At 37.5% G+C, this 23,219-nt stretch overlaps 2 protein-coding genes across 4 annotated transcripts in view; one reads left to right on the top strand and one right to left on the bottom strand.

The window, feature by feature from the left end:
* Positions 1–1,381: 1,381 nt before the first annotated feature.
* On the bottom strand, positions 1,382–11,607 carry Samd15 (sterile alpha motif domain containing 15). Of its 2 annotated transcripts, XM_046440754.2 has the most exons (3): positions 9,454–11,607; positions 9,004–9,102; positions 1,382–2,631 (listed from the first exon to the last, which is right to left on the bottom strand). In XM_046440754.2, exons 1-3 carry the CDS (start codon positions 11,284–11,286, stop codon positions 2,368–2,370), a joined length of 2,196 nt encoding a protein of 731 aa, XP_046296710.1. In that variant the 5' UTR covers positions 11,287–11,607; the 3' UTR covers positions 1,382–2,367. The 2 variants fall into 2 exon arrangements, with proteins under 2 accessions (XP_046296710.1, XP_046296711.1); XM_046440755.2 differs by lacking the exon at positions 9,004–9,102.
* Tmed8 (transmembrane p24 trafficking protein family member 8) overlaps positions 11,589–23,219 on the top strand; it is a 46,184-nt gene continuing 34,553 nt past the window's right edge. The window contains exon 1 of one of the 2 annotated variants that reach the window (XM_046440756.2): positions 11,589–11,782. In XM_046440756.2, the coding sequence (XP_046296712.1) occupies positions 11,665–11,782 (118 nt within the window). In that variant the 5' untranslated portion in view covers positions 11,589–11,664. The remainder of the gene's footprint in view (positions 11,783–23,219) is intronic. The other variant, XM_046440757.2, reaches the window with a different exon arrangement.

Consider the following 23,219-nt stretch of genomic DNA (forward strand, 5'->3'; position numbering starts at 1 on the left):
CCCACCCACAGTTAACAACCAGCTAGTCCATTCAAACTAGGATGGACTGATCAGGCCACAGCTCCCATACTCTGATCATTTCACCTCAGATATTCCTGCATAGGAGCTTTTAGAGGATACTTCACATTCAAGCCATAATACTCGGTAAACAATCTTAAATTATGACTTATCCATGCTTATTTCAGTTATATCTGATTGTTCTGATACTATCTTATTTAAAATTGTTTCTATTTGAACCATTTTAAACCATAAAACCATTTTAAAAATAACTGGCAGGGCTATGAATGTAGCTCAGTGGAAGAACACTTACTTACCATGTGTGAGGCATAGGTTTGATCCCCAATACCAATAAACAAAAACAAAAGACCTCACATTTATATTAAATGGCTAAAAATAACTGAGATCTTATTTCTTTGGTGCAAATTTGTTTATTTCCTTTATGTTTTACAAATACATTTTGTCAATTATTTTTATTTTTTTGACAAAAATGAACAGTAACAATTTTATTTCTGCAGGAATCAATTCATTGTTATGCAGTCTGCCAATGATGCCCATTGTTCCAACTCCTCCCTGCAAGCCAACTTAGTCTTCTCCAAATATTTTTCCTTTAAGAGTAAACCAATGCAGAGCTTTTTATATAAACCTTATGGTATGGCTCAATATCAATAGTTTCCAAATAGATTTTTATTAGGTCAATACATTTTGTAAATTATGATAGAGTTGAAAACAATAGCAGTGACATCATCAAGATTCACCTACTATATTCTATTGCTAAACAGAACTCCTTTTTCCCAAATGCTAAAGTGCTTCTAAGCAAAACCATTTACTATGCATGAAAATCACCTTGGTCTTCATTGCTTACTTTTATTTTTTGTATAACTGTGAGTCAGGCAAATCCAAAGGTATGGTTCTAGAATGGATTCTGATAAAACTTCTTAATTTATTTTGAGAAAAATTAGGTTCATCATCAAACATCAATGTTTAGCATGCATGTTAATTTGAGGCACTGTTTCTCATATCAGTAGGAAAAAAAAGAAATATTCCTTTTACTATTTGTTTAGATGTAGGGAACTATAAAAAAATACATCATTGCCTTTCTGAATTGTATTAGCACTTTGGTGGTTCTTAGGATTAAGAAGTGAGATCAGGAGACAAAGAGCAGATATGTCTATAAAACTGGAAAGGAAGCAGAATACAACAGACACTAGCATGGCAGTATGTATAAATGTGGCTGTATAACCAATGTGATCATGCAATCTGTACATGTGGGAAAAATAAGAATTCATACTCCATTTGAATCAAATGTATAATATATGATATGTCAAGATCATTGTAATGTTTTGAGCAACTAATAAAAAAAACTGGAAAGGAACAGGAATCATTCAGGCAAGAAGTATTTAATAATTTCTTTTGAGAAGTCTAGTCACAAGTAGATTCTAGCTTGAATTTCATTTTATAAAGATCTAGAAGTTCCCATATATAAGAACCTTGAAGTAAACCCCAAACCCTTTTCATAGTCAGTGGTACTTCTGTAAGTCATGTTGTTTTGAAGAATATATACAAATCTAAAAAAACAAAAAACAAATCTTACTTTTTTTTCTATGATGCCTATAGGGAAAGAGAACCTTCCCCCATCATCTTTCCTAAGGTATTTCCTTTAGAAAACACGATTGCAAATCCTTTGTTTTGAAGATATATGTAAATCTTTTAAAAAGGTAAATAACCCTCTTGCCAGTTTTATACCCCAGGAGAGTTCTTTTGGAGGCCTTGGAGCCATCTTTTTTGAAATGTCTGAGTATTGAGACCAGTGGTGCCCTATCTCCTTTCTCTGTGGGAGGTTAACCTGGGGGCCTGGCTCCAAGTAGTAACTTCCTATTTGTGATCAAGATACGAGAATTTTTATTTTTCCATTAGATACGGATAATTAACATGCATGTAATAGATTGTAATCTGTCTTGCTGTCTTAAAGAGTGAGTTATTTTTGACTTTGCAGTATCTTTGACAGCTTGCCTATGATGTGATAACAGTTCAATACTTATTCAGTACTAAAATGGCTTCTTTTCTACATTCATGGAAAGGATTATCTGGGCTAGAAGATTTTATTTTTAGTTATAGTTCCTCCAGCATGTTCCTACTACCCAGGTGTATTATTAGAATGTATCAGGAATTCTTACAATTATCCAAGAAGAATTGCTATCTTTGTTTTAAGGAGGGTCTAAATTGAAACACAAATAAAGGGAAGGTACTGGGAATCACAGAAGACCTAGGAATGGAGCCAGCAGTTCTAACTCTGATCCTTAATGAAAAAGAAGAGAAGAAAAATAAAAAAGGCCACACTTCTTCTCCCAAGTAATTATGTCTGATCTCTCAATGTGAGTGAAATACCTTTCTTCTATAGTTACGTACAATGTTAACAGCCTTATTCTCTTCAGAGGCAGTTATTTCTGGATCATAATCACATAATCTTCTTGTTTTGACAAATTCAGAGAAGGTCAAGGAGTCAGATTTTACCCCAGTATGACCTTTTTGCTCTAAAAATAGGCCAATGTTGTCCCGATGGGGAAGCCTGATGGAGCGGCTGAATAATGGCTCTTCAATTCCCAGTAGCTCCCGTGTTTGCTGAGAAATCACCTGAAATGCAAGAATAATATTTTTAATGAGACTGACTTGAAAATACAATTAAATAAAAGTTTTATGCAGTTTCCTAGCCCCTTGAATGCTAATCTCTTAAGTGATTTCCGTGGGAAAATTAAAAAATGAAAAAAACATTCACAAACTTATTGTCAAGCATTGAGTATGTGCTTAATTAAAAGTGTTATAAAGTGTGAAAGTATCACTTTGGAATTAGGAAATACAATCTAACCATCAATTCAGTGATTCTAAAAGTATGTTTGAACTTCATCAATAGACAATGAGGATTCTCTGATGGACTATGTATTTATCTAAAAATGAGTTCTTTCTTTGGTACTGATGAACAAATAACAAGCAATAGACTTTATTTTTGCCTAAGACTTAAAGCAACTTACTAGTAATTTACTTGAAATTAATAAGGATTATTAGAAATAGGTAATCATGAACATTATTAAGAGTTTTCTAAGGAGTCTTAATTCCACATTCATGATAATGACACACACTCAATGCTTGGCATCTCTGCAGAGCACCTATTTCACATGACTTTAAGTAAATATTTGTAATGCCAGTAATGTTTAAGAAGATTCTATTATTAATATATCATCACTATATTTTCTATTGGTCATGGTTTCAAAGGCTGTTATTTTCGCTTTTATTTGCAAACTATTAATAGTTTTGCTTCAACATTATCAATTTATTATGCACTGTTTGGTTACTTTATATGCACATTTGCCTCATTGGAACTATAATTTACTTTAAACCTAAAGACGTAATTGTCATGGTTCAAATATGAGTCATCTCTTCCACTATTATAATGCAGTTGTATAGTCTCTTTAAAATTTGCTTGTTGATTCCTGTAACAACATAGATTAATCCGAAATGCATCATGCTAAGGGAAAAAAGCCAGATCCAAAAAAGCCAAATAATCTATATATTATTTGGTTCCATTTAGGGATATTTTTAAAAAGGCACAATTATATGGACAAACAGATCAGTGTTTTTGAGGGTTTGAGGTAGAAGGATAGGCCAAATACAAAGGGGATACAGAGAAGTTTTAGGGTATATGGTTTTCTGGTGGTGAATACATGGCCCTATGCATTTGTAAAACCCATAGAACTATACTTGATAAACATTGACTTTAGTGTATGCAAAATCCCTTGGGTAAACTCCAAGATGGCATATAGACTGTGGACAAATAAATCTAACTATATTACAAACTAAGACATAATTTACCTGCAAGGAGTGGGGGAGAATGGAGCAAATCTAAATAACTTTAACTTTGGAAAATAGTGCTTTGTCTAGATAATGTAAGACTAAAGACAAAACTACACACAAACACTGTACTCTATTTGGTAAATTTCTCACAGAATACTATTTATAGATAAATCAGGTTTTTCACTGTCAGAAAATAAATTACAAATAAACAAGTGGGTTTGGAGGTAGGAAGGAGATAAGAAAAGGCTAAAATAAATCGTTTTATGTTGAACTGGAGTTAGATCAATATGAATACTTATTGTATTATATAATACTTATATATATATGGATACAGAAATAAGATAGATATTTGTGTACACATAGGTTAGTATGTATACACATACTTCTAAGATCTTTCTACTGAAAGTACCTAGAAGCATGACACTCCGGTAGGAACAAGCACAACTAGTGCTCATATTTTAGTTTCTAAACACTCTTCTCTGATAAAAGCAACCAGGGCCAAGACATGGTTGATTGTAGGGCTGCAGCAAGGAAAATGTAAGATGTTCCTGAAGCTAATAGTAGTGCCAGAAAGTAGGGAGATACTTTTTTTTTTTTTTAAATGGGGCATGTCAAAAGGACACAGGAACTAATTTAAAAGAGCTCCCAATTAAAAAAAAAAGAAGAAGAAAATGGAATAATTTGAGCAACAAAATACATAACAGTATTGGCTTGTAACCCAAAGAATAAATGTCCATTAATCCAAATTAATATAAATGAAGAGATAAAAACTGAGGGGAAAGGGACAATTAAATGTAGAAGAACTTCAGAATAATTCTAACTACACTGAAGAAAGGAGGAAAATAGAAAATTATCACTAAAACAACATAGTAGTAATTTAGCAGGCAAGACCCATTGATGAATGCTAAGATTAGTAGGCAAAACTCTGAAAAGGAGATGTTTGCATAGCTTCAGACTATCTTCTCCAATATATTTATCGCTGTGGTAGTTTCACTGTATTTTCATAAATTTTTGATACTCCTCACTCTAAAAGATGGAGCCTAACTCTTCTCTCCTTAAATATGGGCTGGAATTAGTAACTTGCTTCTAAAGAGCAGATATAAAAGGGAAACATAGTAACTTTATAGTAAGGAAATCTGGCTGTCACCACATTAAACAAGTGATCAGGTTAAGTTTCCAGTAATAAATCATGTTGATATCATGTAGCCCTGATATGATGAGAAGGGCTTATCACTTCTTTGTTAGTCTTCCCCCAAATCCATAATTTTAGTCTAATCATGGGAAAGATCAGAGAAACTAAAATTGAAGGAAATTTACATAATATCTTATCACTGATCTTCAAGTGTCAAGTTCATGAAAAACAGATCAACAAACTATCGCGTTAGAAAAGACCAAGGAAACTTGACAGCTAAGTCCAATGTAATATCCCAGACTAGATCCTAGAAATAAAATTATCCATCAGTGGAAAAATTGTGGAAATATGAATAAAGTCTGTTGTTTAATAAATAAAGTACTATGTCAATGCTATATTCTTAGTTTTAATAAATACACTATAGTTGCATAAGATGTTAACATTAGGGGAAGCAAGGTTCAAAGTATACAGGAACTCTCTAAACTACCTTTGCAACTGTTCTGTTACATTGAAATTATTTACAAATTAAAAGATTTTTTTTTTTTTAAAAAAGGAAACATGTCTGTTTAGAAATCTCAATTTCTGACAATGGTATGAATTTGTGCTGCTTAAATAATTCATAACAAGGCCAAATGCAGAAGAATTACTGAGAGACTGTGAAATTTATGAGGCTATACTTTAGAATACAAAATCATGCATACAAAATGAATTAGCCACTCATCTATGTTTGTCTCCAAATATTTATCAGATTCTTGTTTACTTGATGTAGTAAGTAGTAGGTATTTTGAGAAAAATTTTCTAAGAAAAATGAAATTTTTTTTAGAAACAAACAAACAAGTAAGGGTAATTCTCTTTTGTCTGGCATGTCCCTAGAATAAATAAAACTGACTTATTTAAGAGTTATCAGGTAAATTGTGAATGTATTGGTTGCTATAATTACAATAGTGGGATTAAAAATGCTTTCTACAGAGGTTGGTGTTTTAGCTCAGTGGCAGAGAGCTTACTAACACTCTCAAAGCCCTGGGTTTGGGTTCATGGCACAGCAAAACAAACAAGAAAATGTTTCTTCTATAAGTAAGAAAGGTGACTACAGCATACTTAAATGCATGAATGAGCTCTAGGAAGTCACCCTTGTGTTAGAGTAGAATTTACTTTTTTATGTGGATTTAACTGTCAAGCAAAGTTTATGCAATATATCTCTGAATGTACTGCCTTTTAAAAAATATTTTCTTAGTTGTATTTATTTGTTTTTATGTGGTGCTGAGTATCGAACCCAGTGCCTTATACATACGAAGAAAGCGCTCTACCACTGAGCCCCAGCCCCAGCCCTGAATGTACTGCTCTTTATGTTATTCTAGTCACCTTATGGAGAGGCCAAATTTGTCTGGTGACTTTGAAAACAAGTATTATGAAGTTTGCTTATTCAAACTTTTTGGGATCTAAGGACAAATAAGGGTGTTCATCATTTACTTTTGAAGATTTCAGAAGATTTTTAAGACCTCTCCTTTGCTTACAAGACCAGAAGAATTTTAGGGTTTTTATTATTGCACATTGATACTGTACTTTTGGGATTGGAATATTAAGTAATATGAATTTGACTCTTAAAAAATGCTTTCTTAGATGGACATGGTGGTGCCAGCTACAGGGAGACTGAGGAAGGAGGATTGCATATTCAAGGTTAGCCTGGGCAATTCAGTGAGACCCTGTCTCAAAATAAAACAAAAAGGGCTGGAGATATAGCTCAGAGGTAGAATGATTGCTCAGAGGGAAACACAGTAACTTTAGAGTAAGGAAACCTGGCTGTCATCACGTTAAACAAATGATCAGGTTGTTGTACAAGGCCCTGGGTTTGATCCCCTGCACTATAAGAAAAAAAAAGCTCTCTCATGATAAAGAGCTTTAAGTGTTTTAGGAGTTTGGATTACAAATTACTATTTTGTTAATTCTGTTCCTTATTTAGGAAAATTCATTACAGGTAGAAATAAGATCTTATAATTATAGCTGTATTATCTTTGAACATAAAAATAGTAAGATTTTTATCTGACAGTATTTGGTAACTATGTGAGGGCATGGTTGGAAATACCATATATAAGTAGTCCTTCTCATATTTCATACATGGAATTTCATGGTTATAAGAGTGTTCATTTAGCGAGGCAGTACAGGAGTGATTTAAATAGGACATGGATTGGGGAGTCACATAGAATGGATTTGAATATTGTCTCTTAAACTTATCATCTGAATAAACTCTTGTAAATTGCTTCACCTTTACGGGCCTCAGTTTTCTCTTCTGAAAAATGAGGATTAGGTGAAATAACATATGTATGGTGCCCAACACATAGTAACCACTTGGCAAAGGATAGCTATTAGCAGAATTCAAGGCTTGTGTTTAATAATTCAAAAAAATTTTCTTATATCTCAGTGCCAGTAATAAGTGTAATTTTCTTATTTTTGGAACCATATATCTTATGGAATTACATAGTTCTAAGTTCTGAAAGATCCTAGAAAACTGATTCCACAGCCTGAACCAGGCCTAATGAATTAAAACCTCTGGAGGGTGGAGCCTAGAAATCTACCTTTCAAAAAAAAAAAAAAAAAAATGGGGCTGGGGTTGTAGCTCTGCAGTAGAGTGCTTGCTTAGCACGTGCAAGATTCAATCCTCAGCACCACATAAAAACAAACAAACAAACAAATAAATAAAGGTATTGTGTCCAACTACAACTAAAAAGAATATTTTTAAAAGAATCTTGGATTCTGAAGACTATCCATGTTTGGTAATCATTGAAGTACAGCATTTATGGGCATGGTTGTAGAGTGTGAACCCTGTTATGTTGGGGTGGGGCTGCTAGTGCAAAGTTTACAATTAAGATTATGTATGTGATGCTTTATATATTGTAAACACTACAAATGGAAGGTAATATTTCTTTACCTATCTATCTATTTATTTATTTTGGTGCTGGGGATTGAATTCAGAGCCTTGTACATGCAAGGCAAGCACTCTACCAACTGAGCTATATCACCAGCTCTAAGGAAGGTAATATTTTTTAAAAAAATTTTGTAGTGGTAGATAAACAGCATGCCTTTATTTTATTAGTTTATTTTTTTACACGGTGCTAAGGATCAAATCCAGTGCCTTACACATGCTAGGCAAGCGCTCTGCCACTGATCTACATACAGCCCCAGCCCATGTAAGGTAATAGTAAGGAAAGGAGAGTGATCACGGACTATTGGTGTTGGAGAGATGAGGCCCAGGGAGGTTAAAGTAACTTGTTTCAATGTTAGGCAGCAAAGCAGACAAAACACATGTGGTGTTACATAAATGCTAAGTGGGTATCAGAGACAAAGTGTTATGAGAATTTGAGAAGAGGGATTATATGGGATGGCAAGGTCAGGAAAGACTTCTTGAGGAGATGAGAATGAGAAATTGGTCTTGAAGGAAGATTAAGATTCATATTAGAAAAACAGGAGAAGAGGATCTGAGCAAAGACACAGAGGGAGGCATGCACCAGACAGGAGTGTGAACTGAGAGAGCCTGGCAGGTTCAGCAAAGATTCACTAGAGGAGTGGAGGGAAGTGAATGTGGTTGGAGAAAACTTGTGGAGGGCCTTGAATCCTAAACTATGGAGTTGGGACTATGGTATGAACAGAGGGGATCCAAAGAAGATTTCCAAATAATATATGAGTGGTTGGACATTGAAGGTCTAAAGACAGATCCCTTGAATCCAAAGAGCCTAAGGAGAGAGGCTAAAAGTGACAGGCTACTTTCAGTGTACAAGGTATGAGGCAATAGGGCCTGAAAATCAGGGATGGAGAGAATCAGCCAGTTGAAATGCCACAGGAGAAACTGACAGTTCTTGGGATGTTTGTAGGGATCAAAGGACAGAGAGGAAACAATCACTGTGAGCCTGGGAGGCTGGGAGGACAATGACACCATGGTCAAAAATAGGATCAAAAGAAAAGGAGGTTTGTCTGGGATTCATGGTAGCATTGGTACAGTGCTCCTCAGGGACACTTTGTATACAACTCACCTTCATGTCCTCAAAATCTGTTATCCCCATCTGAGGGAGGTTTGAGCAATTTACATGGATGAGTTTTCGGCCACTAATGAAATTTGTGGTAAAACACTCCTGTCAGTACAAAAAGAACAACACTTAAAAATGTTCTGCAGCTAGGAGGAGGAAAAAGGAGGGAGGGAGAGAAGGATGAAGGACAGAATGGAATCTTGTTAGTCTCCAGCCCTATACTGAGAAAAAAATTAAATTCATTTTGTAATCTAATAGTACAACATATTTTCTGTTTAAGCTCTTGATAAAATTTCAGGCTAATTAAATTTTTTGGGGGGTGGGTGGGGCATGCTACAACCAATGATTCTTCACGTCTCCTTTCCTAGTGAAGAAGAGGCAAGACCTCAGGTCAGGGTAGAGGAAGTATGAGGTAAGATGAGAGCATATGATTTTTAAAAGTGTTATTTTTGTTACCTTGTATTGAGGGAAGCCTAGCTGGCTAATCCATTCTGCAACATTCTCTGGGCTCCATTTAAGATATTCGAATTGTAATGCAGTTTCCTTTTCTTTTGGCTGGGATGTTTTATCTTTAGGTGCTGTTTCTTTCAATTCTTGGCCTGAATCTGTAATTTTCTTTTCACTAAAGGCCTTTCTTAAGCCTGTCTGAGTCTCTGGGAGGTCTAAGATATCAACAAGATGAAGCAGTTTTGGAAGTTTTGAGGGATACTCATAATTTGTACTAGTTGATTCCATTTCACTTTGTGTGAGACGTCTAGATGCATAGTCTTTTTTAAAAGTTGTGTCAGTTTCTTCTACTGACACTTTAATGGTTTGAAACTTGGGGTATTCTAGCTGATCCTTATCCATAGCATACTTAGATTTGATTGGTGCTGGCTCTTCTTCCTTGAATAATTCTGAATGTTTCTCTCTTGGTTTGATTTCATCTGGTAACTTTAGATTTTCCTCCTCAGTTGGCTCCATTTGTGTCTTGTCTTGAACTTTAGGTTTGGTCTTCTTTGGTGGCATTTGGCCTGTTTCCTCAATTGATTTTCTTGGTTCCTTCTTTGGAAACTTTGATTTAGACTGCTCTGGTGGCTCTAGACCTTTCTCCTCAGTTGACTCCCTTGGTGTTTCCCATGATTCAGACTTCTCTGATGGAGCAAGTCCTATATTCTTGCTTGATTTTCTCCGCTTCTCTTTATGATCTGTTGGTTTGGTATTCTTTGATAGTTCTAGAACTTTTTCCCGAATTGACTGTTTTTGTGTCTCCTCTTGAACATTTGGTTTGACCTCATGTTGTAGTACTAGACCAGTCTCTTCTGCTGTCTCTGGAATCTTTTCCTCAGTTGACTTTCTTTTTGTTTCCTTAGGAACTTGTGATGTGGTCTTTTCTGATGGCTTTAGATTTGTTTCATTAATTGTTTTTCTTAATTCTTCCTCAGGAAGCTCAGATTTGACCTCATCTAGTCGCTCTGGAACTTTCTCCTCAGTTGACATTTGTTGCATCTCCTCTGGAACCTCTAGTTTAGTCTCTTCTGGAGGTTTTAGATCTGCTTCCTCAGTAGACTTTCTTGATTTCTGGTCTGGAAACTCTGGTTTAGACTGCTCAGTTGACTTTCTTTGTGTCTCCTCTGGAATCTCTGGTTTGGTCATCTTTGTTGGCTGTAGATCTGTCTCTTCAACTGATTTCTTTGGTTTCTCATTTGAAAAATCTAGTTTGGACTGCTCTGGAGGTTCTAGATCTGTTTCCTTCTTCTGCTCTCTAAGTGATTCCTCTGGAACCTCCTGTTCAGACTCCTTTAGTAACTCTAATCCTGTCATATTGATTGTGGTCCCCGGAACCTCAGACTTGGTTTCCGCTGGTAACTGTATATCTGTTTCTGAAGCTGATTCTGTGAGTACATCCTCTGTAACATCTGATTTAGCCTCCTCTTGTGGCTCTAGGTCTGGTGCCTCTAAATCCTTGTAAAGTTCGTCTCCCATCTCTCCCAATGACTCTGACTTTAACACTTGGGGAATCCCTAAATCAGTCTGGCTAGATGGCTCTACCTCGATCTCCTTAGGAATTTCTTCCTCAGACGTCCAGGTTGGTTTTGGCTGCACATTCTTTGCAATCTCTGACTCTTCCTCTTTCTCAGTTTCTAGTGGCTGTGGCACTTGGTCATTTTCTGGGGATAGCTCGTAGCCTGCCTCTGTCTTGGTGTCTGGTTCGGCATATTCAGACAATTTACGAAGTTCAGGCCTCTCAGGCTCTGACTTCTCATTTTCATCAGGACTAGAATCATAATCTTCTGGGACCTTCTCCATTACGCAGTTCAATGGACGCGCCTAGGCCTCCTAGCAACCTCAACTTCCGACAGCGTCTCTATGGATACTACGATTTCCGGCAGTGTCTTCCTGAATCTTCCTCACGTTTTGTTGATTCTAACCGATCCCAGATTTTAAAAATTGGCGATCAAAGGCAGCCAGTAGCCCTCCTCGCGTCCGCGTCGCCAGCCTCCGCGGGCCAGACTCCCGGGGCCGACTCGGGGCCGGTGCGCTCTTCCCGCGGTCGCCGCGCCGCTTCTTCCGGCCCCAGGCTCCCTCGGCTCTTCTCGGCTAGAAGCCGCCGCGCTCGCGCGGCCTTCGGCTGTTTCCGGAGCCGCCGGCGGCTGGTGGCGGAGACGCTCCGGGCGCGGGCTGCAGATGTCGGACTGGCAGGCGGCTGAGGGGCCGGGCTTCTGGAGCCCCGCAGCCCGCCGAGGGTCTGCGGGCGGCGTCGGGGACAGCTCCGGAGTGGAGGGGAGCCTGGCGGCCGCCGCAGGTACGCATTGTCAGGGCGCTGGCGGGTGGGTGCCGCCCGCCTCGGGCCCCGCATTTCGGCGCGAGTCTCTGCGGCGCTCTGCCCGGGGTTCCGGGCCGCGCGGACCCACCTCCGCAGCCCCTTCGCGCGCGGGGCCCGCTCCCCCTGAGGCGCGACCTTGTCCCCGCCGCCGCAGCCACCCGGGCCCTGAGGGCGCTCGAGGTTATTTTGTTCTCCGTTTCGAAATGCCTCGGTTCCTGCGGCGCTTCCTTTCAGACCAGCCCAGGTGGCAGTGACAGGGTTGCTCTGCTGGCGCCCCTCGAGCTGCGGCCGGGGTTCGCTAGCGTCTCCGTGGGCCCACGCACCTGGGCTGCCGCCTCCCGCTTCTGTCTCCTCAGCCGACCCCAGGTCTGTCCCCTGCCCCTGTCTTTCCACGCGCTTCTCCTTCATCCGGGTTGGCAGCGTCGCTTTCGCGCTCGCCTAGGTGCACTCAGGCCCCCGGTCCATCCGTGCACTCGCCGCCACCCCCTCCTTCCCCCGGGCGGGAGCGGGACCGCACAGGTAGGCGCTGAGGTCTCCAAAGAACACAGTAGTCAAAGCAAAGGACGCAAACAGGCTGCAGTAGGAATTTTGGCGATCTCCCCCATTCCCCAAGACTCTCATGCTCTTGTTCAGGACTGTCCATTTCCACCCAAGCAAGTTGCTCCGTTTGGGTTACTTCACTGTGCAAAGATGAAAGGGACAATGTATTCCTCTTTTACCTTTCAGTCTGGGGATCACCACACCAAATGCATCTAAAAGGATGGATGGTCTCTGAAATACAGAAAGGGAGAGGGGAGAGAACTGGGCGCACCAAGCAGTGAATAAATCATTTTCCAGGCTTGAAGTTAAAGTGACACCATGAAGTACAGTGGTTGAGGCACATCTGTGGAGCCTAGATTGGAGTATAGTTCCTCCTCCTTAAGTAAACTTGGGCAAGTCCCCTAACTTCTCTTTCTCACTTTCATTCTCTGTAAGATGTGGGTACTGATAGTGTTTGCCTTATAGGATCCTTGGGAGGATTGTATGAGGCCTTGAGTCTAACACACTTAATATGAAGCCCAAGGTACCCACTACATTCCGTTATCCATTATGAGACTAAAGCCCGGTTTTGCTCAGCTAAACTCTCAGTGCTGCCAGAGGAGATACTTCTGGATGTATCTCTTTTAAATGGTGGTGGCTTTCCTACTTGTACCCCAGATGTCTCCCATCTCATAATGTTACTTCACCCAAACACATGCACCCATACCTGTGAACCACCCAACTTTTTTTTTGCATGACCTTTTTTTTTTTTTTTTTATTTAAAACATCTAACAGCCAGGATGGTGGTGCATGCCTGTAATTCCAGCAGCTTGGGAGGCTGAGGCAGGAGGATCACAAGTTCAAAGCTAGCCTCAGAGACTTAACTAGGCCCTGTCTCTAAATAAAAATACAAAAAATGGCTGGGGATGTAGCTCAGTGGTTAAGTGCCCTGGGTTCAATCTGAGGTAGAAACCCCACCCCCAAACAACAGCAACAGCAACAACAGATAAAACATCTAACAATTTTTGCCTTTTAAAATTTTGAACTTTTTGTGCTTTATGTTAAATTAAAAATTAGTGGCATATGTTTAGTATTAAAGCCATAGAAATTCTAAGCAGGGGTGGGGTTGTCACTTGTTGGTAGAGCACTTGCCCAGCAGTGTGAGGCCCTGTTTTTCATTCCCCAGTGCTGGGGGTGGGGGGAAGAAATTCTTTTTTTTTTTTCAGTAATTTTTAAAAATTTCCTTGAAAATTTTATATCTTTTTAAAAATTTTATTTATTCTGACTTGTTATGTATGAGAGCAGAATGCATTTCAATTCATATTACACATATAGAGCACAATTTTTCATGTCTGTAGTTATACACAAAGTAGAGTCATACCATTTGTGTCTTCATACATGAATTTATTGAATGATGTCCATCTCATTCCACCCTCTTTCCTACCCCCATGCCTCCTCCCTTCCCCTCACTCCCCTTTGCCATATCTAAAGTTCGTCTATTCCTCCCATGGGGGGCTGGGGAAGAAATTCTAAGCTAATTTCTAAAAGAAATATTAAGTAAACAAGCACCTATAAAGGCTATGTCTTTCTGGGCATGGTCAAATTTCTGTAATCCCAGTGATTGGGGAGGCTGAGGTAGGAGGATGCCAAATTCAAGGCCAGCATGGGGAACTTAGTGAGACTGTGTCTCAAAAAGAGCTGGGGATTGTATCTCCCTTTGGAGATAGCCTTCATTCTCTCTTGAATGTGTTTTCCTTGCTTTACCCCAAAGTTGTCTCTCTCTCTCTCTTGAGATTATTCCCCTTACCCCTTGGATAAGTATCTACTTTTCTAAATAAACCTCTGTCTGTGCCTTTGGTGGGGGGATATAGCTCAGTAATAGAGCCACTGGGTTCAATCCCCAGCACTGAAAAAAAAAGTGTATGTTTCATAAACACCCCTGTGTGTGCGTGCCAGTATTTACAAATTGAACGTGTTATAACTTTTCTTTTAGGTTCTCATGTGTTTATGACAATCATATCCAAGCATTTTATTTTTTATGGTGCTGGAGATTGAATCCACGGGTCTTCCCACATGCTAGACAAATGCTCTACCCCTGAGCTACACCCTCAGCCCAACTCACATTTTATTTTATTTATTTTTTTTTTAAAGAGAGAGTGAGAGTGAGAGAGAGAGAGAGAGAATTTTTAATATTTATTTTTTAGTTATCGGCGGACACAGTATCTTTGTTTGTATGTGGTGCTGAGGATCGAACCCGGGCCGCACACATGCCAGGCGAGCGCGCTACTGCTTGAGCCACATCCCCAGCCCCCCAACTCACATTTTAAATAGAAAGATCTTAAGTGTATATTTGAAGATGGTGGATTTGTTTCTGAGTGTGGTTCCTCCCTCCCCTGACTGGTTCTTATGTTCATGTCTTCCTTCAAGGGCATTGGTAGAAATGCTTTTACTTTCTGCTTTTCCTCAGAAAGTAATGTGACAGTTGATTTCTGTTTACGTCATGTAGGGATTTATTATTGCAGTCCAGGTTAAGCTCTTCCTTTTGAGGTAAGATTTATTGCTAATAATAGGAATGATAGCTTATATGTATTGAATGCTTACTCTGTGCCAGAATACAGAAAAAGAGTTACTTGTTACTATCTGATTTAATTTTTCCAACCATCATTTTATAGAGGAACAAAGTATACACGAGAGAGGGTAATTTAACTTATCCAAGTTAGCTTTAGAATTTTTACTGACTATATGAAATTGCCACCTGTGATGTTGAAATTTGCAGTTGTTTCTTTTTGTTGTCCACCGAGTATTGGCATTCCAGGAAAAAATATAATTTTTACCCTCAAGGTATTTTTAGTTTGGTGAGATGAGAATTCCATAGTTTAAAAAAATGTACAGTTATGTTATATGATTGGGTGTCTTTAATTAAAGTTCTTCATGTACTAGTCTCCTAAGCCATCTCCTTGAAGGTCGATATGTAATCTGTCTTGCCTATTTTTTCTCCTGGAACCCTTGATGACTTATCTTAGAGGTTCTGTAAATGTTGGCTGAGTTGGATAGTGAAAGAAAGTGCCAGCAGAAAAATTTGAAGGAGCATCCATGAATGTGGGGAAATTAGGGCTGAGATAAGCCAAGAATGCTTCTTGGGTTAGAGCAGTAGTTCTCAACCAGGAATGATTTTGCATCCCTAGAGAACATGTGGCAATGTCTGGAAACATTTTTGGTTGTCAAACTGGGGGCACCTATTATTGACATCTGGTGAGTATAGGCCAGAGATGTTGCTGTCATCCTGCAAAGCACAGGACTGTCTCCGCAATGAGAATTCGGCTCCAAATGTCAGTCGTGTTCCTTTTGAGAAAATCCCAGGTCAGAGTTAAACTGGGTTTCCGAGACACTGTGGAAAGGCTGCATTTAGCTTGGATCAGAATTTTATAGACTTGGGAGTAAACCTAAAAAACTTTAAAATTAGAAGTTTGTCTGGATCCTTCTGCCCTTTGCACTGGAAAATGATCTGATAAGCAGTGGAGAGCTGCTAAGAAATGAAATTGCAAGAGGTTTTTTCTTTATCTTCTGTTAGAAAACATCAATTAAAAAATGAGGTTAGATAGTCACTTGTTATTGAATTAAGGATTTTGTTTTTTTTTCAAAGTATCTTATTCTTTCAAAGCAGGAATTTGCCATATCCAAAGTAACTATAACTTGTTTTTAAAAATTGTTCTCTGCAGAGGGTCTTAACGTTTGTTAGCTGAAGTTGTGGTGAAAAGGAAATCGGTTTATGTTCTTATGAACTAACTCTGCAGTGGTCATGGTGTTCTTATTGTTTTATGAACTATAATTGTTTTTAATAGTTTTTTATTTGGGGCACCTGGGTCCTCCAGTTCCCAAAGGGAGAAGGGAAATCATTCTTTATGTCATGAAACTCTCTGAGGCACACATGTTGCATCATTTCAGAGCAGGTAATTTGTTAAGTCTAGAGAACTTTGGGGAAAATAAAATGCAAAGTCTTTTACGGAAGCAAGAACTTAGTTTGGTATACATGACCCCAAGAGCTATCAGTGCGTTTAGATATTAAGGACTGGAAATAGATCAGGTAAATTTGTTTCTGGATCTAATGTAGGTCTAAGAGCAGTTAAGTCTTTTTGCAATGTTAGAAATATTCTGTATCTGTGGCCATTTTAGTGGAAATTAATTAATTTAAAAATTGGTAGTTACTATATTGGATGGTGCAGATAGGTAGAAGTTTATGCTGAAGAGCCTTTATTAGTTTTCTATTGTGATTTTATTTCAGAACATTAAAATTTTGTATGGCTATTTTTTCTAGTAGTGGTATTATTTTTACAGTGTTAGTTGATTAGTCATGTCATAATTTGGTCCATGTAGTTCAATCCAAGAAATGTAATCTGAATGACCATTCAGGAGCATGCCCCTTCTTAAAGGCTGGGGAGAAATTGGATCACATGGTCAATGGATTAGGTTGACACATAAACTTAGGCAGTTTGTTTTTGTTTAAGCCTCTTGAGTCTATAACTACATAGCCTGCTTTTGGTTCCTCTGCATTGGAATAAAAAAAAAAAAAAAACCCAGGCTAATTATCTCCTTGTAGCTCATTTAGTGAAGGGTAAGTCCTCTGAGACCGGTTCTAAAGAACCTCGACCTGATATTCAAATGGTTTGGAAGAAAATCTGTCTTTTGGTTCTCTTTATAGAGAAAATACAAAACACACAGTAATCTGGAATCTGTGGCATGATCAGAATATCCAAAACCATACTCCTGGAACATGAAAACTCACACTTAAACGATTGCCAAATATAAAATAATTATTTTAATAAAATTTCTTTTTTTCTGCCTCATCTTTGCCATTTATTATAAATTATTATTCTTGATCTCCATTTTTCCTTCGCTGATCACTGTTTCCAAGATCTTGGCTAGTTAGTAGCCATGGGAATGCATTTCTCATATTAGAAATTATTATTTCAATATTACTTGTTTACTTTTTTTAACTTGACTAAAATTTTTATTTTGTTCTAAATAATATCCATGACATTACTAGTTTGATGGATTGATCTTTTTTAATCATTTAGAAATAAAAATATTCTTTAAAATGACTTAGAAAATAAACATGTTCATTAAAATAAAAAAAAAATAACATGTTCATATATACCATCTAAACTTGTAAAACCTGACTTGGTTTTACTCTGATCTAAGAGTACTTGTAGAATTGTCTTATATTTGGCTGATGTATTAGAAATTATACTATAAAAAATGGCCTTTTCTTCTTTGTAGTTTTTTTAAATTTCACAAAATCAAATTAGGAAACCTAAAAACCTGCTTAAAGTTGCTTGCTCACTCTCAAATATGATTGTGCCTCCCATACTTTATATTTCTGGAAATAAATTTGTGTTTTTCTTTCTCCTTTTTTCACTTCCTGTCTCTCTGAATCCAATTACAAGTTGTTTTACCAGCAGTTTGTATATAATTTAGGGCATTCCTTTAAACTTAAGAAGCAATATTTTATTTTCTCTTTTTTTTGCCTATACACATTAAACTGTTAAGATACTATGAGAAGTGGCTTTTAACATTTTAAAAATGTTTAACCTAACTCATAACACTTTCTTGCTGGTGAGACTGTAAATTGGTGCTATAGAGGCCAATCCGTCAAAGATTTATCAAAAATAGGTGCTGGGATGTAGCTTAGTGGCAAAGCATTTGCCTCGAATTTGCAAATCCCTGGGTTTGATCCCCAGTTCCAAAAAAAAAAAAAAAAAGAAAAGGAAAAAAAAAAGATTTATCAAAATTAGAATGTATTTCCCATTGACCCATTCCTTCCAGGAATCAGTCCTGTAGGTTTGTGATTTATTCATACTACGATTTAATGACATGCATACAAGAATAAAGGATTAGAACAAACATAAATGTCTGTCAGAGAACTGGGTAAAATAAATTGGTTATCTATCTGATGAAATATTAATCAGCTATAGAAAAGAATGAGGTAACTTTTCATGTACAGTTATTGAAAGAGTCTGAGACAAAAGCAGAAGTGCACAGTAGTGTGTCTATGCTCAGTATTAGTGAAAAAGAACATGCATATGTGTGCATATACATATACATTTTTTTATATGCATAAAGTATCTCTGGAACATTGATTGTTTTTGGAGATAGGCATTGACATTGGTGAAAGGTTTTTTTTTAATTTTTCTAAAATATTTTTTTTTAGTTGTAGATGGGCACATTTATTTATTTATTTATTTATTTTTATGTGGTACTGAGGATTGAACCCAGTGCCTTATACATTCGAAGCAAGCACTGTGCCACTGAGCCACATAATCCAGCCCATGGTGAAAGTTTCATTGTATACTTTTATGCTTTTTGAATTTTGAATAACAGGGATAATTCCCTATCCAGAAAAAATATGTATGTATTTATACACACTCACAAACATTCCATGGGATTCCTCACTGTGCTTATGTTTTTGTTTTTGTTTTTTAAAGTGAGAGAGAGAATTTTAATATTTATTTTTTAGTTTTCAGTGGACACAACATCTTTGTTTGTATGTGGTGCTGAGGATCGAACCCGGGCCGCACGCATGCCAGGCGAGCGCACTACCACTTGAGCCACATCCCCAGCCCTGTGCTTATGTTTTGGAGTGGAATTTTTTCTATGTGTCCCTGTTGCTTTTCTGCTTAACAGGTATTGACCTTTTCTGGGCCTTTTTGTCTCAGATGATTTTTTAAATGAAATAAAGGTTGTAAATATCCTTGGGGATTAGCTTTATCACGTTCAAATCTACTGCTATCTTCTGTTATTTTTGTGCTAATTTCATTTCCATTTAAAACTTTAATCTTATTAAAATCTTCATCATATATGATCTGAGTGACAAGATAAGTCAAAGGAGACTAGAACCTATGTAGATAAACCGATACTGTTAATCAATAAGAGGGGAAGGCAAACAATTTTAATCATCTATTTTGTTTTCGTTATATTTCCTAAGATCTTCAAATTCAAAAAGGTGAAGAGGCAATATGGGCTTTTTTTTTTTTTTTTTTAGTGATGGCAGGCTAGGTCATTGGGACCATTTCTCTCACTGAGGACAACTAGAAAATATGGATGAAACACAAACATCTGCTCGAAGTTACTGGAGAGATAGCAGCATAATGAAGAATTTCAAGGCCATGATCCATGTGAAAGTAAATAGTGGTAGAGTTCCAAAGATGAGAGTCTATTATTTCTGAGTGGGGGGGCCAAGCAGCAAGACTGAAAAGTGCTTCTGTGGACTGTGGTGATAGGAATTAACATCGAGTACTCATCAAGTTGGGGAAAACCTAGTGACATCCATTTTCTCTGGATTAGGACCATGAAAGGCCATGACCTTGAATTGGGGCTGCTGTCATTTGGATCTTAAGACCCATGTATTAAAGGCTTAGTTCTAAGCATGGAGCTGAGGGGAGATGGCAGAACATTTAAAAGCTAGGGACTAATGGGAGATTTTTGGGTCACTGTAGGAAGGCATGCTCTCAAAGGTGATGGTAGGACCCAAGTTCTTTCCTCTTCTCCCTTTTGCCTCCAGGAGTTGAGTGGTTTTTCTTTAAACACCTGCTGCCACTATAATGTGCTGCCTTGCCAAAAGCAATGAGGCAATATGGACTGGCCAAAATAAGCCTTTTCTCTTTATAAGTTGATTATCTCATGTATTTGTTTTTTGTTTGTTTGTTTGTTTTCTTGTTTTTTTAAAATTTTTTGTTATTCATGTATTTGTTATAGTAAGGAAAGCTGACTATTACAAGACCATTGCTGGAACTGTAGCTCAGCTTCAAAAACAACTGAATTCATGAATTGGATTAAGGTGACTGAAAAGTGCTAATCTCCCCAAATGTTTGGTAGAAGCAGAGAGAAATTCTCTCTAATGGATCATTCTAGACTTCAAATGATTTCTACAAATGATTTTGGAAGAACAGTTTTGGAGAGTATTTAAAAAAATGACACAAAGAAATAAAGCAAATAAACAAAAGACCAGACATACAAAATGAAGAGACACCATCAACAAAAATTAAAAGAAGCAACAGTGAAAATGGATCCATAGGGGTACTAGATTTTGGTGTTAAAAGTTAAAACTGTTGTAAAACCAGAACAAAAAGAAATATTAAAAGTAATCAGAGTGTACTGGGTGTGGTGGTACACACTAGTAATCCCAGTGGTGGGAGGCCGAGTCAGGAGGGTCACAAGTTCAAGACCAGCCTCAGCAACATAGTGAGACTGTCTCAAAATCAAAAATAAAAAGGGCTGGGCATGTGGTTCAGTGGTTAAGCGCCTCTGGGTTCAATCCTTGGTTCAATAAATAAATAAATAAAAGAGTGGAATGACAGTTTGCTTTTAAAGGAATGGTAGAGTGATACCTATTCTGCACAGAATAGTGAAGTCTAGATTATCTTTACTGAAAGAAAAGACTTGCCAATATAGAATATTTTTTTCAGTTAAAAGTCTTAAAAAATGAAGTGAAAAAAAAGCTACTTAGATAATCAAAAACAGGATTTTTTACTAGAAGAATAACTAAATCCTTCACACAGAATTAATGTCCCAGATGAAAGGAAAATGACAATTTAATATCACTTGAGCATAGGTGCAAAGAGTCATCAACTAAACATTAAGAGAATGAATTCAGAAATGCAAATGACCAAGTTGAGTTTTTCTGGGAATGCAAAGTTGTTTTAATTTTTAAAAAATATAAATCACCATTTGAATACACTAGAGGTTATGATCCACTTGGTAGACATAAAAGAAGGTAATAAAATTAACATTCATTTTGATTAAAATCTCTTGGTAGTCGTACATGGTGCCACACACCTGTAATCCCAGCAGCTCTGGAGGCTGAGGTAGGAGGATCACAAATTCAAAGCCAGCCTCAGCAACTTAGTGAGGCCCTAAGCAACTTAGTGAGATCCTGTCTTTAAATAAAATATAATAAAGGGTCTTCTAAGAGCATGACCCCAGTGACCTAAGGCCTCCCACTAGGCCTGACCTCATAAAGGTCCACAGGTTTTGTAATACCTCCATTCTGGGGACCACATTCCTTACACATGAATCTTTAGAGAGACACAACCCATTTTCAAACCATAGCATTTACCATAGAGCAACAAGGACATTCAAATACCTGTGCAAAACCCTATACAGAAGATTATATTATTTAGAGAAATTAAGGAATAAATGGAAGGCTATACCATATTAATAGAGTAGAAGACTCAAAATTGTGAAGATATCATTTATTTCTCAACTTGATTCACAGATAAAATGCAATCCCAACAATAATCCCAGAGAGCTTTTTTTTAAAGTAATGAAATTTGACTAGTCGCTGTAAGTGCCACTTTTTTCTCGTATCATGTGCTTGCTTCATGTTACTGTGTCACATTTTTGTAATTCTACAAGATTTCAAACTTTTAAAAATATTTTTTTTTAGTTGTAGATGGACACAATACTTTAAAAAATTTTTTAATTTTTATGTGGTTCCAAGGATTGAACCCAGTGCTTCCCACATGCTAGGCAAAGCACTCTACTACTGAGCTATAACCCAGCCCTCAAACTTTTTCATTATTGTTATATCTGTTAATTAAGATCTGTAATCAGTGATCTTTGATGTTGATATGTAAGTTGTTTTGGGGCACCATGAACTTCACCCATATAATACAAGGATCTTATGATAAATGTGTGTGTTCAAACTGTTCCCCAACCAGTTGATCCCCTATCTCTCCCTCTCCCATGTCTCTGTAATTTCTGGACACACAGTGTTAAAATTAGCCAGTCAAATCTGAAGATGTGCCTGAAATTGCTGCAATCTCAGGATAATACTTTAATGGATGAGGAGTTGCTTCTTATAGATGAATTAGCCCTATAGTGACCTCTGAGTGTTCAAAGTTTAAGGAAGAATCCCATATCTCTCATTTTGAATCAAAAGCTAGAAATGATTGTTTAAGAAGGCATGTAGAAAGCTAAGTTAGACTGAAAGCAAGGCCTCTTGTTAGCCAATTTATGAATGCAAAGTAAAAGTTCTTGAAGGAACTTAAAGAGTGCTACTTTGGGGCAAAACATGAGTGACAAGAAAGGAAAACAACATTACTGCTGATGTGGAGAAAGTTTTAGTATTTTGGATAAATCAAATCAGCCACAACATTTCCTTAAGCCAAAGTGTAACCTAGAGTAATGCCCTAACTCTTTTCAATTCTGTGATGGCTGAGAGAGGTGAGGTAGCTGCAGAAGAAAAGTTTGAGGGTAGCAGAGGGTAGATTGTAGGGTTTAAGGAAAGACGTCATTGCCTTAACAAAAAATGCAAAGCAAAGCAGAAAATGCTAATGATTTAGAAGCTCCAGCAAGTTTTCCAGGTAAGATAATTGATGAAGTGTCCACTAAAAAACAACAGATTTTCAATGTGTGACAGCCTCATGTTGGAAGAAGATGCCATCCAGGCTGTCACAGCTAGAGAGGAAAAGTCAGTGCCTGGATTCACAGGACAGGCTGAATACCTTTGTAGGAGCTAATGCAGCTGGTGACTTTTAGTTGAAGGCAGTCATCATTTACCATTCTGCAAATTCTAGGGCAGTCTACTCTGCTCATTCTCCCTCTGCAAATGGAACAAAGCCTGGATGACAGAACATCTGTTTGCAACATGGCTTACTGAATAGTTTAAGTCCACTGTTGAAACCTGCTCAGAAAAAGATTCCTTTCAAAATATCACCACTTATTGATGGCATACTTGGTCACTCATGAACTCTGGTGGAGATGTAGAATGAGATTAATGTATTTTCATGACTTCTAGTACAACGTTCATAGTGAAGCTCCTGAATGAAGGAGTAATTTAACCTTTTAGGTCTTATTATTTAAGAAATTCATAGATAGTACCATAGATAGTGTTTCCTCA

The sequence above is a fragment of the Marmota monax genome, unplaced genomic scaffold (assembly GCF_021218885.2).
Source record: "Marmota monax isolate L192 unplaced genomic scaffold, Marmota_monax_Labrador192_F-V1.1 WCK01_AAM20220418_F8-fsc00017, whole genome shotgun sequence".
Taxonomy (NCBI): Eukaryota; Metazoa; Chordata; class Mammalia; order Rodentia; family Sciuridae; genus Marmota; species Marmota monax.